This window comes from Nicotiana tomentosiformis, chromosome 11 (assembly GCF_000390325.3).
Source record: "Nicotiana tomentosiformis chromosome 11, ASM39032v3, whole genome shotgun sequence".
In the NCBI taxonomy this organism is placed as follows: domain Eukaryota; kingdom Viridiplantae; phylum Streptophyta; class Magnoliopsida; order Solanales; family Solanaceae; genus Nicotiana; species Nicotiana tomentosiformis.
Window position 1 is genome coordinate 30727073 of NC_090822.1, and position 19607 is coordinate 30746679.

General features: G+C 36.8%; 1 protein-coding gene across 2 annotated transcripts; it reads left to right on the plus strand.

Moving 5' to 3' along the window:
• The first annotated feature begins 384 nt into the window (after positions 1–384).
• LOC104107779 (putative late blight resistance protein homolog R1A-3) lies at positions 385–13892 on the plus strand. 2 transcript variants are annotated; one of them, XM_009616670.4, is made up of 3 exons: positions 385–921; positions 11335–13595; positions 13672–13892. In XM_009616670.4, exons 1-2 carry the CDS (start codon positions 487–489, stop codon positions 13558–13560), a joined length of 2661 nt encoding a protein of 886 aa, XP_009614965.1. In that variant the 5' UTR covers positions 385–486; the 3' UTR covers positions 13561–13595; positions 13672–13892. The 2 variants fall into 2 exon arrangements, with proteins under 2 accessions (XP_009614965.1, XP_009614966.1); XM_009616671.4 differs by having other exon boundaries at positions 11335–13591.
• Positions 13893–19607: the final 5715 nt, after the last annotated feature.

Sequence of the window (19607 nt, forward strand, 5' to 3'; positions counted from 1 at the left end):
TTCAGATGAACTCGACGATACCACGAACAGATGCAGCTTCAAAATACGTAGTTTATCTGAATCTAGTACTTTCAATGCAATTTTATGTGGTAAAATTCACTAAAACTATTATAAATAATAAATATGAACTAATAACTTTAAAAATATTATGTGTTCAATACTAAAATCTTAAAGATTAAAGATATAGAAGTTAAAGCCCTGTTTTGACTGTACGGTACTCATCAAGTCATTAGTTTATATGACAAACTAATTAAAACGATAGTATTAAAAAATATACTTAGTAGTACAGTATTTAAAAATAAAGCTAAACAAAAACACGGATCGAAGTTCACTTGTTGTCAACAATATATAATAGCCACCTTTATTGCCTATACCTTTTGCTCTGCTTTTAAAATCGTCGATTACATCTCTCAGCTAAAGGTGAACATAATCTGCCTTCAAATTACAATATTTTCTCTGCTTTAATTCGACCTGCCAAAAAAGAGCATGGCAGATGTAGCTGTGAATTTCCTATTGGAGAACTTGATGCAGTTGTTGCGAGACAATGCAGAACTTATTCTTGGAGTAAAAGGCGAGGCTGAGAATTTACTTCAAGATCTGAGTGACTTTAATGCTTTCTTGACACAAGCTGCAAAGCGCAGAACCGAGAATGAAGTTCTGAGAGGATTGGTGAAGCGTATAAGAAAGGTAGTGAACATAGCTGAAGATGCCATTGATAAATTTGTGATTGCAGAAAAGCTTCACAAGGACAAAGGAATAGCAAGATATATGGACTTGGTTCATTATAAAAGAGTCCAGGATGCAGCAGAAGAGATCAGAGGTATCAGGGAAACGGTGAAAGAAATCAGGCGGAATAATAGTTATGGTCTTCAGGCTCTTCAAGATGAAGATCCAGCCCCCGGAGTTGGGGAAGAGAGAAAGGTATGTATAAGTTATTCATTTCAATCTCATATTCTTCTTCTTATTATTATTTTTGTTTAATTTAATACCATACACTCTATGTTTTAATTTATGCAACGGAATTTAAAAAATAAAGGGAGACTTTTGAATTAAATATATGATGCTGTAACATTTGTGTACATCTGCGTAAAACATTTTTGAAATCCGTGGTCTTTCACCCATGGCAATAACAACCCATTGGTTGTTAGAGAATATATTTATAACATACCATCTTCTAATAGTCAGCTCGATCTTCTGAATTACCAACTAAAATCAGTTGGTATTGTGTGACACTATATTGTTAGGAAACGTGTTAGGCTAATAGAAGGAAAAATATTTGAAAGAGAAAAACAATAAATTGCACAAGACAAGACAAGATTTATGTGGTTCGGTAATTTTGCCTACTTCACGGCCACACAAAGAATAACTCTTTATTAATTGAAGAGGGAAAAAAAAGTTAAAGGATGATTTGCAAATGAAAATGCATACCCCTTTTATAGGCATTTGAATGTCTTGCTGAGGTAAGCGCTTACATCATACGAATGCTAATATAGGCGCATACATCATAAGAATGCCAATATAAGTGCTTACATCATAAGTTCATCTCTTTTTGATTTTTCTTTCTTTTGTTTTGACCACTTTTCTTTCTTTCACATACAACAACATGTTTTCTACTATCAATCTCCCCCTCAAACCTATGTTACATCAAGAAAGAAATTAAAATAAATATTTGCTATTCTCTGGTGGCGCCTTCACCCTATCAGTCTTGAAGGCTAACTGAGGCAGTGCACAGCCTCAGTTTGTCAACACCGACAATTTTAGTCAACATGTCTGACGGATTCTTTGAACCCGGTATCTTCTGCAGGGAAAAAGTTTCTTTACTTATCAACTCTCGGATATGATGATACCTCAACTGGATATGCTTCGATCTTGCATGGAACACTGGATTCTTGGCAAGATGAATTGCACTCTGGTTATCGCTGAAAAGCTCACAATTATCGTGCTCTTTACCTAGCTCTTTAAGAAAATTCTTGAGCCAAATCATCTCTTTTCCAGCTTCTAAGATTGCCATGTACTCTGCTTCAGTGGTAGATAAAGCAACACTTTTCTGAAGTCTAGACATCTAGCTAACTACAGTACCACCCACGGTGAACACATAGCCTGTGGTACTTTTTCTACTATCCAGATCGGTGGCTAAATTTATATCAGCAAAACCTTATAAGATAATATTGCTTCTTTTAAAATAAAGTGTCATACCTGAGGTGCCTTTGAGATATCGCAATATCCATTTTACACCTTCCCAATGCTCCTTTCCTGGATTTGACATGTATCTACTGACAACTCCAACTGCATGGGCTATGTCAGGTCTAGTGCAAATCATATCATACATCAAACTTCCTACTGCTGAAGCATATGGAACTTTGGACATGTACTTCCTTTCTTCATCTGTCTTAGGTGATTGGTCCTTCGACAGATTAAGATGGCTTCCGAGTGGAGTGCTTCTGGTCTTTGCATCATGAAGACTGAACCTGCTTAGTACTTTCTGTATGTACTTTTCTTGAGACAATTTTAAGGTTCTTTCAGACCTGTTTCTGCTAATCCTCATCCGAAGCATTTGCTTAGCTGATCCTAAATCTTTCATTTCAAACTCCTCCGCCAGTTGCTGCTTAACCCTGTTGATCTCATTTATGCTAGATTCTACAATTAGCATATCATCAACGTACAACAGTAAAATGATATAGGATTTATCAAGATTTTTGATATAACAACAATGGTCCATCTCACATCGTATGAAACCATTATTATGCATGAATCCATCAAATTTCTTGTACCATTGTCGGGTGCTTGTTTCAAACCATACAAACTCTTCTGCAACTTACACACAAGGTTTTCTTTACCAGAAACTTGAAAACCTTCAGGTTGCTTCATGTAGATGTCTTCTTCAAGGTCACCATGCAAGAAAGCAGTTTTAACATCTAGCTGCTCCAAATACAAATTTTCTGCAGCTACGATACTTAGCACCAACCTGTTAGTAGTTAATTTGACTACAGGAGAGAAGATATCGGTGTAGTCAATCCTTTCCTTCTGCTGAAAGCCTTTTACTACTAATCGTGCTTTGTATCTCTTCTTACCATCATGCTATTCCTTGACCCTGTACACCCACTTATTTTGCAATGCCTTCTTTCCTTTTGGTAACTTTGTAAGTATCCATGTTTTATTCTTTTGAAGAGAATTCATCTCTTTTTTCATGGCTAGCTTCCACTTATCAGAGCTTATCACCTGCATTGCTTCAATAAAATGCTCTGGTTCTCCAATATCAGTCAGAAGTAAATAGTGGAGAGAGAGAGTTAACCTATCTGGAGCATTCGTGACTCTTTTAGATCTCCTTAATGTAGGTTCAAGATTAACTGATCCCAAATTTGATTCAAGTCCCGACTCCAGATCTGGTTCTCCATCTGATTCTATCTCTGGTTCTGGTTCTGATTCTGATCCATATTCGGCTTCTGGTTCGGCATCTTCAATTTCAGATCCAGTTGTAGGCTCTCTAGCCACTTCATTTTCTGAGATTTCTTCTAACTCAACTGTTTCAGATATCTGTCTGCTGGTTCTGGTTGGTTTTATTCAAGCTTATCTTTGTACATCATATTTTCATTGAATGTGACATTCCTGTGTCTTAGGATCTTTCTATTCTGATCATCCCAGAATCGATAACCAAAATTATCATCACTATAGCCAATAAAGAATCATTTCTTGGCTTTAGGCTCAAGCTTATCTCTATCATTTGAGTTTACATTCACATAAACAACACAACCAAAAATTTTCAGATGTGGGAGAGTTACCTCCTTTCCTGTCTATACCTCCTCAGGAATTTCAAAATCTAGCGATTTAGAGGGTCCCCTGTTTATAAGGTAAGTTGTCGTGTTAATAGCCTCAGCCCAAAAATACTTCGGCAATCCAGAATGTATTCTTATACTTCTGGCTCGTTCATTCAGGGTTCTGTTCATCCTCTCAGCAACGTCATTTTGTTCCGGTGTTCCAGGAATTGTCTTGATCATTCTGATCCCTTTCTCAGAGCAGAATGCTTTATACTCTTGACTATCATACTCTCCTCCATTGTCAGACTTCAGACATTTTAACTTTAGACTTGTCTTATTTTCAACTTCAGCTTTCCATCTTTTAAAGGTAACAAACACATCAGATTTATTTTTCATAAAATAAACCCATACCTTTCTTGTGGAATCATCAATGAAGGTGACATAATAGAGTGAGCCTCCCAGAGAAGTTACAGGAGCTGGTCCCCATACATATGTATGCACTAGTTCCAGCTTCTCTTTCTTTGGAGTCCTTCTCACCTTTGAGAAACTAACTCTCTTTTGTTTCCCGTAAATGCAATCTTCGCACAAACCTAATTCAACATGCTTTAGGTTTGGCAACATTTCTTTGGATGCCAACAACTTCATTCCCTTCTCACTCATTTGCCCGAGCCTCCAGTGCAACAATGTTGTATCACGACCGTGATCAACTGTTGCTATAATATCTCTCTGTATTGCAATTGCATACGGTGTTCTCTTCTTGAAGCCTCGTGCCACAACCAGATTTCCTTTGGTTATCTTCCACGATCCGTTACCGAATATTGTTATATATTTCACTGTCAATCTGACCCATAGATATCAGATTTTTCTTGAGGCCAGGAACATGTCGGACATTTTGCAATTTTCACAGCATGCCTTGTGAAGTCTTTATATGAACTTCACCTTTCTCAACAATGTCCAAAGGTTCGTCGTATGCTAGATAAACCTTCCCGAATTTTCCAGCAATATAATTATGAAATAATTCTTTGCATGATGTAGAGTGAAAGGATGCACCTAAATCCAGAATCCAAGATTCGACTGGACTGTCTGCACAACAAATTAGTGCATCACCCAATTGTTCAGCAATTGCATTTGCTGAATTATCATCCTTGTATTGATCGTTCTTCTTCTTCTTTGGCTCTCTACACTCACTACTGTAGTGACCCTTTTTATCGCAATTCCAACACGTAATATCTTTGCGATTTTTGGATTGCCCTCTTCTCCTTGACTTTGATCTACCAAAACCATGACTTTGTCATTTTTGGCTGCTTCTCCCCCTGCTTTCGATATTAAAAGCAGATCCTGGGGAATCACTTGATTCTCTTTGACGAATATCTTCGCTTAGAACCAAGTCTCTAATATCATCCAATTTGAGTTTGGTACTTTCTAATAAACTGCTAACTGCAGTTACTGTTGCAGACCAACTCTCCGGTAGAGATGATAGTAGAATTAATGCCCTGAGTTCGTCATCGAATGTTATGATAACAGAACTCAACTGAATTAATATTACATTAAACTCATTGATATGTTCCGTAACAGATCCACCTTCTATCATCTTTAAGTTGAACAATGGACGCACCAAATAGACTTTATTTGAAGCAGATGGCTTCTCGTACATATTTAATAACGCCTTCATCAGGCTTGCAGTGGTCTTCTCGTTAATGATGTTAATCGCTACATTTCGTATTAGCGTCAAACGAATCACACCAAGAGCTTGGCGATCTAATAGATCCCAATCCGCTTTGGCCATAGTCTCTGATTTTACCTCGGTCAGAGGTAAGTGTAATTTTTTCTGGTACAAATAATCCTCTATTTGCATTTTCCAGAATCCAAAATCTTTGCCATTGAACTTGTCAATCTTAACCTTTCCTTCTTCCGATGTCATTTTTCACAAAAAATAATTATGTGAATAGTGCCTGTGAATAGTAACAATGATCAATAGTGTCACACTATTCTTGTGAATAGTACCTGCACCAGTATTGTACTTTTCTACCAGAATTATACTGTCTCTGCTCTGATATCAGTTGTTGGGAAACGTGCCAGGCTAATAGAAGGAAAAACATTTGAAAGAGAGAAGCAATAAATTGAACAAGACAAGACAAGATTTACGTTGTTCAATAATTTTTTCTACTCCATGGCCACACAAAAAATAGCTCTTTATTAATTGAAAAGAGAAAGAAGAAGTTGAGGGATGATTTGCAAATGAAAATGCATACCCCTTTTATAGGCATTTGAATGCCCTGCCAAGGTAAGCGCTTACATCATAGGAATGCAGATATAAGCGCTTACATCATACGAATGCCGATGTAAGCGCATACATCATACGAATGCCGATGTAAACGCAAACATCATAAGAATGACGATGTAAGCGCTTACATCATAAGTTCATCTCTTTTTGATTTTTTTTTCTTTTGTTTTGTCCACTTTTCTTTCTTTCACATATAACAACAGGTTTGCTACTATCATATATATGCTCATTATTCTTCATATATATTCCATGAAACCATTTCACCCACATTACATCCTTTTTTTTCCTGCTAGCAGCCAAATTAGTTTCCCAACAAGAGCAAAGTTTCACATTCTATAATTCCTAATATTGACAGCTTCTCCTATCTATCAATGCTTCCTTCCCCTTTTCATCAGAGCATCCCTAGAATAAATTCTTCCAATGTTTATCAACTACTGCTAGTACACTCTACGGTAGTATAGAAATTGAACCCCAAAAGTTATGCAAACAGAACTATTCAAAATTTATTATCAGTAGTCTGCCAGCATAGGACAAATACCTAGTAGATACCGATCTGATTTTTGATGTTTTCTTCATTATAAGCTGATGGCAATCTATTTTTTTCCACTTCTTTTGAGACAGTGGTAGTCCCTAATATCTAATAGGAAAATACCCAACACAAAACCATATCTCCACTCCGGCAATGTGGGAACTAGAACAACCAACTTATGATTATTGGTTAAAATCAAGAGCCAACTTATGATTATTGGACCATTGGAACTTAACCGCTTTCTGAGTCAATTTAGTCAACGGAGAGGCAAGAGTAGAGAACCCCACCACAAACTTCCTGTAATACTCTGCTAAGCCCAAGAAACTGCGAATCTCGGTTGATGTTGTAGGTCTAGGCCAATTTTTCACCGCTGCAATCTTTTGAGGATCAACCTTAATTCCTTTTCTAGAGACAACATAACCCAAGGATGTGACAGATTCGAGCCAAAATTCACATTTTGAAAATTTCGCGTACAATTGGTGCTGATGAAGAGTCTGCAAAACTGCCCTGAGATGATCGACATGATCCTCTCGACCTCGTGAATACACAAGAATATCGTCAATGAATACTATCACAAAAGAATAAAGAAAAGTGTTGAAAACCCGATTCATATGATCCATGAAAGCTACAGGGGCATTTGTTAGCCCAAAAGACATTACCAGAAATTCAAAGTGCCCATACCGGGTCCTGAAAGTTATTTTCGGAATATCCCGCTCCCTGATCTTCAATTGGTGGTACCCGGACCGTAAATCAATTTTGGATAAGTACCTAGTACCATGTAACTAATCAAACAAATCATCTATTCTTGGTAATGGGTACTTGTTTTTGATTGTGACTTTGTTGAGATGTCGGTAGTCAATACACATCCTCAGTGATCCATCTTTCTTCCTCACAAAGAGAATCGGTGCGCCCCAGGGTGACACATTCGGTCGGATGAAACTCTTCTCTAACAAATCCTTCAATTGTTCCTTTAGGTCCTTCAATTCTGTTGGTGCCATCCTGTAGGGCAGAATAGATATAGGCTGCGTGCCTAGTATCACATCAATCCCAAAATCAATCTACAGGAGCTCATCAGGAAAGATCTCCGGAAATTCATTCACCACTGGTACAAACTCGAGTGTAGGTGCCTCAGCATCGGTATTCGTAACCCGGACCAAATGATAGATACACCCTTTATTAATCATTTTCGTGGCCTTAAGGTATGAAATAAACCTAGGCATCGCATTATCCCTCTTCCATTCAGCAACTGGCTCATTTGGAAATTCAAACCTCACAGTTCTAGTTCGGCAATCGAGTTTGGAAAAGGATGAGTAAAGCCAATCCATTCCCATAATTGCATCAAAATCGACCATCCGCAATTCAATGAGATCGGCCACAGTGTCCCGACCATGACAACACAACCCCTATAAACCCGTGCGGCTACAATAGACTCGCCAACCGGAGTAGATACAGAGAACGGCTCAAGAAGCTGTTCCAGTTCTATCCCAAATTCCATAGCAACATAGGGGTAACATAGGACAAGGTGGAACCGGGATCAGTAAGAGCATATATATCATGAGATTGAACAGTCAATATACCTGTGACAACTTCTGGAGAAGCCTCTGCACTCTGGCGACCACTCGTAGCATAGAAACGGTTGGGTACTCCTGAACCCTACGCACTAGCCCTGTAAAGGCCGAACACCAACACCCTGGTGGGTTGGCACAGAACATAAAAATTTCAATGTGGAAGTGGGAAATGATTAATATGGATTTTATGGTAGGACTACCGCATACTCCGCGCAAATTTGACTCAATTTGGGTGATTGTGGATCGACTCACGAAATCAGCGCACTTCTTGCCAGTTAAATCTACCGACACAGCGGAACAATATGCTCAGTTTTATATCAAGGAAATAGTCAGGCTGCATGGCACTACAGTTTCTATCATCTCTGATCGAGGAGCTCAGTTCACGGTAAATTTTTGGAAGAAATTTCAGCAAGGTTCGGGTACTCCAGTGAATCTTAGTACAACCTTCCATCCACATAACGACGGGCAGGAAGAGCGGACTATTTAGACACTTGAGGACATATTGCGTGCTTGTGTTCTTGATTTCAAGAGTAGCTGGGATGAACATTTGCCACTCATAGAATTTGCTTATAACAACAGCTTTCATGTTAGTATTCAGATGGCACCATTTGAGATACTATATGGTAGGAGATGTAGATCTCCCATTGGGTGGTTCGAGATTACGTGGGTTGGGAGCGTACTTACATAACTATGTATCAATAAATGACGTCTGTGAGACTGACCTACTATAGTATAGCTGTAAGGGGAATGCGCCCATAGTAGTAACATAAGCATACGTTAAAGCCAATTTCATGGCATCAAATAAACTGCATGGGTATCCACCACGTGGGTATCCAACTAACAAGGCCGTACCGGTACCAATCACATCTACATGTGTAGTTCCAGGATAAAGGCCCTCTTTCAAAGAAAAGTTCATGTTTTATGCTTCAATGCCATACAAGAGGAAGAAGAGGTTATTTGTGCGGTGTCCAATTTTTCGCGTGAACAGATTGTAGAAAGACCTGATTCTTCTACGTGTTCCTTACACTATAATTGCGAAATAATAAACGCAGAAAATAAAAACACAAGTATTTTTACGTGTAAAATACCCGGTGAAAAAGGTAAAAAAATCACGACCTACTTTTCAGTAGGATGTTTCCAACACTCCACTAAATCACTGAGCCAAAAACATCATTTACAAAACTCTTGTAAACCTAAGTATTACCTCTAACCCTTTGCGGCAACCAGCCTCAGGCTGTTGCGAGAACTTCAAGTTAATTCTAACTTGAATAACATAACTCAAAGTACCTAGTACAAATTATTCTAGAGAAAACTGAAAGGTACAACTCAAAAGCCGTACTACAATTGAACTAGAATAAAAGACAGACACTTGGAACTAGTTCTTCTATGTGGTTCATGTAGCTTCAGGTTCGCACACTTGAAACACACAAAAATTACTTGCATTTTGCCTTGCTATTTAGCTCTCAATTCTTGCTTAACTTCAGCGTATGCGTGTCACCTGTAGAAGTGAACACCACTGATATTTATAAAGTTAGTAGAATAAGAAATAACTAGAGTTCTAATGCTTTACTCTTCCTTGGTGGAAGAGTTTTAGTTATCTTTAACTTCTAACTCCTCCCTTATCTAGGATAGAGTTCTCTTCAAGTAGGGAGTCCTGCTCCTTATCAATTATGCAATCTTTTCGTTCAGGAGATATCAGATATATAACCACTTGTGCGTATCTCCTTCATGTGTCTGTCCGTGCCCTGTGTACACTGTGTATGAACCTAATTGATGCAAGTGTTCCTTTGTAAATCGTCAAAGCAAAACTTACTCAAGCCAACAAAGGTGAATCCCCAGCTCAAACGCCTATAGAAAGCTTCCGAAAACATAACTTCACATAATCATACAACCTCGAGTCATCATAATATAAACCTTTTCATTTAAATATAAATATTTTAAAATTTAAAAATAATCATAATTACAAAATATAGAAGATCACTTTTGAAGTCCAAGTAACGTCATAAAACATAAAGTTCCATCAAACGTTAACAAACAGTTGACAATTTTCATAACTTAGCGACGGAATCACATGCTCAAACCTGCATGCACAAGGCTACAAAACACTTTAAATGCCTTTCATGCATTTTAGAAGTAGAACACATAGAAGGCGTGAGATTTTGAGAAAATACAATTAGAGTTAGATCTCCACTTGACTCAAGTCCGAGCATAAAGATTTGATGCAAATTCTTATGATTAACGTTTCCAATCTCAAAACTAACGACTATTGTGCCGTTATAATTCTAGGAAATAGTATGATTTTTTCTTGTGAAAAAACTAAAATGAAAAGATGTCGTTCCCAGATTACTCAATTTTCATTGCGGTTTTTAATGCATTACTTCAATGATAGTTGAAGCATACTCGGGATAGGGGTGTATTACATGCTATTACATGAATCTTTCTTAGTTAAGAACGAGAGGTGAAAATATGTTGGTCTGTCGAATTTTTTTAGTAGCATGACAGAAAAAAAGAACATAAAAAAAAACAGAGTAGAAGTACACTTACACTTTCCCCCTTAGCTATAGAAATTATTCCAATAAAGATCATCCAATTAATTTAAAAACAAGATAATTTTATTATAGAAACAAATTTTAAGTTCAACTATGAAGTTCATTGAACATTTTGGGCTCTTGTCAATTAATTCATGCTGTAAAAACTATAACTCGCGCTCCTAAGAAACATATTCCATGCTCATTGAAACCAATAATGCATGCTCAGAGGAAAAGTAAATGGAAGTACACAATGAAAAGAAATAATTAGTGAAACTTTTAAATTCATAATATTTCGAAAAAGTAATTCGCATAGGAGAGCGAAAAAGCTAGCGGGTACGAACTCGATCGATAATATAGGAAGAGGACCTATAAAACCTGCATATTGGCAATCTTTTAAACAACGTGTCAATCACATGACTTTAACCAATTCTTTGAAGCTAGTTACATAAACATTGTCTGACTTAACTATGCATTTAGAAATGTCACAATTGTCAGACTGTTCGATCTCAATTAAGAATCCATTACTGTTACACATTTATTTTTGAAGTTTCTAAAGACAGAAGCATATGTCCTCCTTAGTTATTAAAGCACAGTAACTTTTATTAGTTGTCAGTGTTATTTGTCTTCTTAAATCTAATATTCTGACCATTCAATGTTCTCTTAAAAGCTTCCTGTGGTTGAGGAAGATGACGTTGTTGGCTTTGACGAGGAGGCCAAGAAGGTAATTGATCGTCTTCTTGAAGGATCAGACAATTTAAAGGTTGTTCCAATCGTTGGTATGCCAGGTCTTGGAAAGACGACACTGGCAAATAAGATATTCAAGGATGCTACAGTTGAGTTTGAGTTCTTCACTCGCATTTGGGTTTATGTTTCACAGTCATACAAGAGAAGGGACTTATTTCTCAACATTATTAGTAAATTCAGGCGAAATACTACACAATATTCTCATATGTCTGAGGATGATTTGGCTCAAGTAATACGCGATTATTTGGGAAGGGGGGGAAAATATCTAATTGTTTTGGATGATGTATGGTCTGGAGAAGCTTGGGATCGTCTCAAAATTGCTTTCCCCAACAACAACAAGTGTAATAGAGTGTTGTTGACCACTCGAGATAACATAGTAGCTAAGCATTACAATGATGATCCTCATAAGTTGAAATTTTTAACTGATAGTGAAGGTTGGGAGTTGCTGGAAAAGAAGGTATTCCACAAGGATAAATGCCCTTCTGAGTTGGAACAACACGGACTAAGTATAGCCAAAAAATGTAAGGGATTACCACTTGCAATTGTGGTGATTGCAGGGGCGTTAATCGGTAAGGGTAAGACAACAAGAGAATGGGAACAAGTAGATCAAAGTGTTGGCGAGCACCTCATAAATAAAGACCCAGAGAATTGTAAAAAGCTGGTGCAAATGAGTTATGATCGCTTGCCTTATGACTTGAAGGCGTGCTTCTTGTATTGTGGTGCATTTCCTAAAGGTTTTGAGATCCCTGCTTGGAAGCTGATCCGTTTATGGATCGCGGAAGGTTTCATTCAGTACAATGGACGCTTAACTCTTGAATGTAAGGCAGAGGATTACTTGAATGATCTTGTCAACAGAAACTTGGTGATGGTAATGCAGAGAACTTCTGATGGCCAAATTAAAACATGCCGTATTCATGATATGTTGCACGAATTTTGCAGGCATGAGGCGACAATGGAGGAAAACCTTTTCCAAGAAGTAAGTCTTGATATTAGGCAGTCTGCTCTTGGACAACAAGAACTAGCAACATACCGTCGCTTGTGCGTTCATTCCTCTGTATTAAAATTCATCTCTACGAAACCTTTTGGTGAACATGTAAGGTCATTCTTGAGCTTTCCATCAAAAAAATTGGAGATGCCTGCTAGAGATATTCCAAATATCCCGAAAGCTTTTCCTCTACTAAGGGTGTTGGATGTAGAATCCCTCACATTTAATCGCTTTACCAAGGAGTTTTTCCAGCTATATCATTTGAGATATATAGCATTCTCAAGCGACTCCCTCAAGATCATTCCTAGACAAATTGGAGGCCTTTGGAACATGCAGACTCTTATTGTTGACACACAACAGAGCACTCTTGACATTGAAGCAGACATATTGAACATGCCACGACTGAGGCATCTTCACACTAATGCTTCTGCTATATTACGTGCCCCAAAAAGTAGTAAAGCTGCCCTGGTAAACCAAGCCTTACAAACACTTTCGACAATTGCACCTGAAAGTTGCACGGAAGATGTGTTTGTGAGGGCTCCAAATATGAAGAAGTTGGGCATTCGTGGCAAAATAGGTATGCTTCTTGAGTCAAACGAGTCTGCACTATTCAACAATGTTAAGAAGCTAGAGTGCCTTGAAAGTTTAAAGTTGATTAATGATGTTGGTCAAGTAGGCCGGACACCACTACGCCTTCCTCCAGCATACATATTTCCAAGGAAGTTGCGGAAGCTTACGTTAATAGATACATGGTTGGACTGGGATCATGATATGTCTATACTTGGACAATTGCAGTACCTTGAAGTTCTAAAACTGAAAGAAAATGCATTTAAGGGAGAGTACTGGGAGCCAAAAGTTGGTGGTTTTTGTTCCCTCCAGGTCCTGTGGATTCAGAGAACAGATTTAGCTGCTTGGCATGCTTCAGCTGATAACTTTCCTAGACTGAAGCGTCTGGTTCTTGTATCTTGTGAAAAGCTTACCGAAATTCCCCTTGGCCTGGCGGATGTACGCAGCCTCCAAGTGATGGAACTGAACGTCACCACCATATTAGCAGCAAAATGTGCACGTGATATCCAAACCAAGAAACTCAAGCAAGCTAATTTGGAAGGTAATGGTATTAAAAGCAGCGGATTCAAGCTATCTATATATCCTCCTGATCTCTGATTGCAACTGCATACAGCTTCCTTAATAACGTGTAGGTCAGTCCATCAACTTCTAATTATTTGTTACAACTTACGTAATAGAGTACGTAACATTATATTCTTATTCGTACAGGTTTTCATGAGTGAACTATATTCTCCTTGAGTCTCATACAGCTTCATTGATGGTATGCTATGTAGTCTGATCTGCTTTCCGCTGTCCTGTTTTTCGGACCTTTATGTCGTGCGCTTTGATTTCGTTATGCATGGGATGTAATTCAGAATGGACAAAGTTTAACTTTGTTGGTTACTTTTGCCATCTGATTAATGTAATTTTAATCTCTACTAGTACTACAATTTGACATAGCATGGGGTATTTAATTTGCCTACCAAATTGTGGTGGTGTTTCACTGTTTCTGTAATAATTACTCTCTCCGTTTCAATTTAGATGAGATAGTTTGACTCGGCACAGAGTTTAAGAAAAAAAAAAGACTTTTGAGATTTGTTGTTTTAAAAGTTTAAGGGGTAAAATCTTTGTGGGACCATGATATTAATGTAGTTATAAAAGATTATCGTTAAAGATAAAATGAAAAGTTTTAAGTTGAATTATTTTTAAATTTAGAAATGTGTCATTTATTTTGGAATTGACTAAAAAGTATGATTTGAAATAGTGTGAGCATGCAAGGAGTAAAAAAAAAGAGAGAAAGAAAGAGTAAAACATGAAGATACTATTTCCAAATTTTTATTTTATTCTATTTATGTTTTGTTTTGTGAAAATACTCAAAACACTCGCAAAAACGCACTCAGTCACTTGATTAAGAGCAAACTAATTTTTTATAAATGGTACCATCAACGCTATCCCTGATAAGTTGACTTCATAATTTTATCCATTAAAGATGACAGCATAAGTCCAAGAAAGACAGCCAGCCTCTTTTAGGGGTGAGGGTGGTGAAGACTGAAGACTGCTGGTGCAAAAGATTGTCACGCTTAAAAAATTGTCATTTGACGATAACAAAGCTGTCCACTAATCTTCCTTATTTCACTTTTTTTTTTCTCAACTAGTTTTTAATTGTCAGGTACAAACGCTGCTCAAAGAGGTATTTTAAGGCACTGAATTTGAATGACATGAGGCTAAAGTATATATTGCCTACATAAATTGTAATAGTGCTACCATCTTAATTTCAAGCCATTTTCGAGCTTGTTATGTAGTTTAACAACCTTGGTCCTTAGAAGTTTTATGGACAAGAATGACAATAAAGATAAATCTATATATATTTATATATAAAGTTTGGACAATAGGAGATGAGTTGGCACATCTCTTGGGCCAAGGATCCTATTTATCTATTTTTTCCTTTTTTTTTGGGCTTTTATCTCTTTTTCCATATTTGTGTGCTATTTTCTTTATACAATAAATATCCACCCATTAATGAAAGAAATGGTCCCAACAATATAATGAATATTACGGACTGTTACAACCTTCCCTATTCCACAATTATGGTCCATTACTACTATATGATAATGATAATAGTATATGTTAAGAATGATAAAAGTGAAGATGTAGATCCATAAGGATGATAATTTGATAGTGAAGAAACTCGAAGAGCAAATGAAGATCAACAAGAGGTGTCTACTCTTTTATTGTATTTATCTTTTTTCTCTTTTTTGGGATTTTTCTTCTATTATAATAATTGTTTACCTCATTATTAATTGAAAAGGCACCAACCCCACTTATTGAGGAAACCTAACGGTTTCTTCCTCTTACATAGAAGCCTATCAATTTTTATCAAGTAACCGTTTCATTGTGGATGAACGTAGTATTCAATTGATTGAATTCAATGAATAATAAATTTGGTATATTCATTCCGAATTTATAACGTAAATTGTGTGACTCTTACTATACAATAACATTCAATGTCAATGTAAATACAGGAATTACGTCTGCCTATATATATTATGCATGAAACTTGAGGCTTTCCTGTTCCCTACCTAATTAATCTCCCAGTATTTTCTTTTTGTTTTGTTTGTTTCAGTAGAAGAAGACTAGCAAGTAGAAGTTGTCAAAACAATGGATGACTTACATAAATGCAGTTTCAAGGTTTAGTTGTTGACTAAAAGGATTCTCAAGAATTCGTTCTATCAAGGTACTATTTTTCTTAATTTTGCTTCAATATTTTTGGAATATAAATTGTCTGAAAGGCGTATCAAGACTTCGTCCGAGCAAAAGGTGCTATTTTATTTGATCTTACTTATTACTTTTTTTTTTGTAAGTATTTCAGATATTGGATACTAGAAGACATTAAGTTCAATGTTGCTTCTCAATTTTAATTCAATCTACAAATGGTATATTGGCTATTTCTTAAGAAATAAGAAGCTAAAAAGAAAAAATTAATGATAAAAAAATGAGCGTAGCAACTAAAATGATATCACAAACCCATGTGTTTTCGAGTAAAAATTCATGTACTTTTGAGAACGTTCTAATCGTATTGTATGAACAACTTCCTTCTTCAAACTTCGAATTCAATAGGGGAAGAATTAGTATAGGTAATGCCCTGAGGAGGTGTGTGAGTTTTTATTTTGAAATTCATAAGCGCATAAAATTGTTGAATTTTGACAAGATTAATGTGAACTAGTGTGAACATTTGAAGTCTCCTTTTAGGAAGAAATTGGTAGATGCATTTTTCATGCATTTATATTGCATGTTCACACTTAATATGATGTCATGCATGACATTATTAAGGCCATTTCTCTTCTATAAATAGCAAGGTTTTTGTTCATTTGTAAACATCTCTCACTTGCCTTCTTATCTCCTAAGGCATTTGAATCTTCTTTCTCTCTTGTAGTATTTCACTTGTATTTTGAAGTGAAATAAATTCGAGTTGATTGTGTCCGAGGACTAGGCAAAAATTAAATTTTGCCGAACCTCGTTAATTTCTGGTGTTCATTTTATTATTGTCTCATTTACTATTTATTAGCTACCTTTAGATATAATAGTTGTGATTTAATTACTCTCTATATATTCGGCTTCCGCAACAATTGGTATCAGAGCCAAGGTTCTATCTTAGTATGCTCTGTGATTGCAGCATAGTCTGAACTTCCACATCAGAAAAAAATTACTTTAGTGTTCTGTACTGTTAGCAAATAAATTGTATCTATAGCAAAATGAGAGATAATAAAAATGAAGAGTCCACATCGGGTGTCAGTAATACGTCGTTGGCATCTTCGCTTATAACAAGAATTATGTCAAATGCGAAATTTACAGTTGAAATTTTTTACGGGTCAGGACATTTCGGGATGTGGCAAGCTGAGGTTCTTGATGTCCTTTTTCAACAAGGGCTAGATATTGCCATAGAAGAAAATAAACCAGACAATATCGGAGAAGGAGATTGGAAGATTATCAACCGTATTGCTTGTGGTACCATTCGATCTTACCTCGCAAGAGAACAGAAGTATCCATACACAAAAGAAACTTCTGCAAGTAAATTGTGGAATGCGTTGGAGGATAAATTCTTGAAGAAAAATAGTCAAAATAAACTTTACATGAAAAAAAGACTGTTACGCTTCACATGTGTTCCTGGTACTACAATGAATGATCATATCACCAGCTTTAATAAGTTGGCGACAGATTTGCAGAATATGGACGTGACTTTTAGTGATGGAGATATGGCCTTAATATTATTAAGTTCACTTCCCGATGAGTACGAGCACCTAGAAACTACTCTACTTCATGGGAATGATGAAGTGTCTCTCAAAGAAGTTTATTCTGCCTTGTACAACTATGAACAAAGAAAGAGAGAAAAATAAAAGAGTGGAGAAGGAGAAGCACTGGTCGTGAGAGGTCGTTCTCAAAATCATATGAGAACGAAGAAAGGAAGATCCAAGTCAAGATCCAGACCCATCAAAGATGAATGTGCCTTTTGCGGAGAAAAGGTGCATTGGAAGAAAGACTGTCCAAAGTTGAAAAACAAGGTCAAACCTAACAATGGAAAGGCTGTCATGGATTCAAATGTAGCTGATTGTGACGACTCTGATTTCTCGCTAGTTACAACTGAGCCATTCAAACCATCTGACATATGGCTGATGGATTCAGCTTGTAGTTATCATATGTGTCCCAAAAAGGACTGGTTCGTTGATTTTCAAGAAGGAGAATGTGGAGTTATTCACACAGCAAAGACCAATCCTCTTACCGCATATGGTATTGGTTCAATCCGATTAAGGAACCATGCTGGATTGATCAGAACATTAACAGATGTTCGATACGTACCGGAATTGAAGAAAAATCTCATTTCTGTAGGAGCCCTAGAGTCAAAGGGGCTCAAAGTCGGTTGCAGAAAATGGGGTAATGAGAATATGCTCTGGTGCACTAGTGGTAATGAAGGGAATCCGGCGAAATAATAACATGTACCACTATCGCGGTAGTACAGTTATTGGGACAGCAACAGTGACATCCAGTGATGACAAGGAGGCAGAAGCAACCAAGCTATGGCACATGCGCTTGGGACATGCTGGAGGAAAATCCTTAAAGATTTTATCAGATCAAGGATTGCTAAAAGGAATAAAGACTTGCAATTTGGAGTTTTGTGAGCATTGTGTCAAGGGGAAACAAACAAGGGTTAAATTTGGAACAACAATCCGTAATACTAAAAGTATTTTGGATTATGTTCACTCTGATATTTGGGGTGCTTCCAAAACACCTTCATTAGGTGGGAAACACTATTTTGTAATCTTTATTGATGACTTTTTCCGGAGAGTGGGGGTGTATACTATGAAAACCAAAGATGAGGTGCTGGGAATTTTTCTCAAATGGAAGGCGATGATAGAGACTCAAACAGGCAGAAAGATAAAGTGTCTTCGCACAAATAATGGTGGAGAATACAAAAATAATCTTTACAATAAGATTTGTAAAGATGATGTAATTTTGAGACATTTCACCGTCAGAAATATACCACAACAGAATGAAGTGGCAGAACGCATGAACCGGACTTTGCTGGAGAAGGTTCGGTATATGTTGTCCAATGCTGGCTTGGGCAAAGAATTTTGGGCTGAGACAATAACATATGCATACCACCTCATTAATCGTCTACCATCTGCCGCTATTGGAGGCAAGACACCATTTGAAAAATGGTATGGAAAACCTGCTGAAGATTATAATTTTTTACATGTGTTTGGCTCAATTGCATATTATCATGTGAAAGAGTCAAAATTGGATCCTGTGAGCACGTAATTTTTACCCGACTAAAATATTCCTATAGAAATTTACAAATAGATTTTTTTTCTTAATTGTTTTTAGTTTTTTTTATAGAATTCGTAGGATTTTTGGTTAATTGTTGCATGCATTTAGTTGCATATTTAACATTCTAAAATCATAAGAAAAATACCAAAATGTCTAAAGTATTTCGTGCATAACATTTTAGGTCTAGTTGCATTTAGGATTTAATTGCATGAGTTAACTGCATTATTAAACAAAAATCACGAAAAATATGAGTCATTTTTATATTTTTTAGCTTTAAATTGCAAATTAGTAATTCTTCTTTTATTAGTCTAAATTAATTAATTATGGTAAAATAGATAACTAGGTTTATTTCTACAAATTAGATTGATTTAAGACTTAATTTAGGTTTTAATTAATTAAAATTTAAATCAAGAAAAGAAAAGAAAAGAAAGAAATTCTGTTTGATCTCAAACTTGGGCCAAAACAATGTCTGGCCCAAACAATCGCCCCAAGACCACCACCAGCCGCATCTCTCCAACCTTCCCACCTCTGCCATGGCATCAACCCACCAAAGAAGCCATGGATGACGACCTCTCTTCTCCACGTTATCTCATGGTCCCCCTCCTCTTACCACGTCATCTCAAATCCTAACAAACCTCTGACAGAGAATATTCCTCACCCGTTTTTTCCGTATTTTCACTCTCTTTTTTGGACGGATTTAAGATCGATGGGAACCTCAGGATTTAAGGTTGTTGATGCTAGCCTTCCATTTGTCAAAAATCCGCCCATCTAAAGAGATCTATGGGCTTAAATCGTTTCTTGGGAGCAAAGACAGAGGAGCTTGGATTTTGAAGATAAATACT

What these genes read in the sequence shown, in the direction of transcription:
- LOC104107779 (XM_009616670.4), top strand. Translation starts at nt 487, where the DNA reads ATGGCAGATGTAGCTGTGAATTTCCTATTGGAGAACTTGATGCAGTTG. An exon ending in GAGTTGGGGAAGAGAGAAAG is followed by an intron (nt 922 to 11,334) that starts GTATGTATAAGT and finishes TTCTCTTAAAAG; the next exon opens with CTTCCTGTGGTTGAGGAAGA.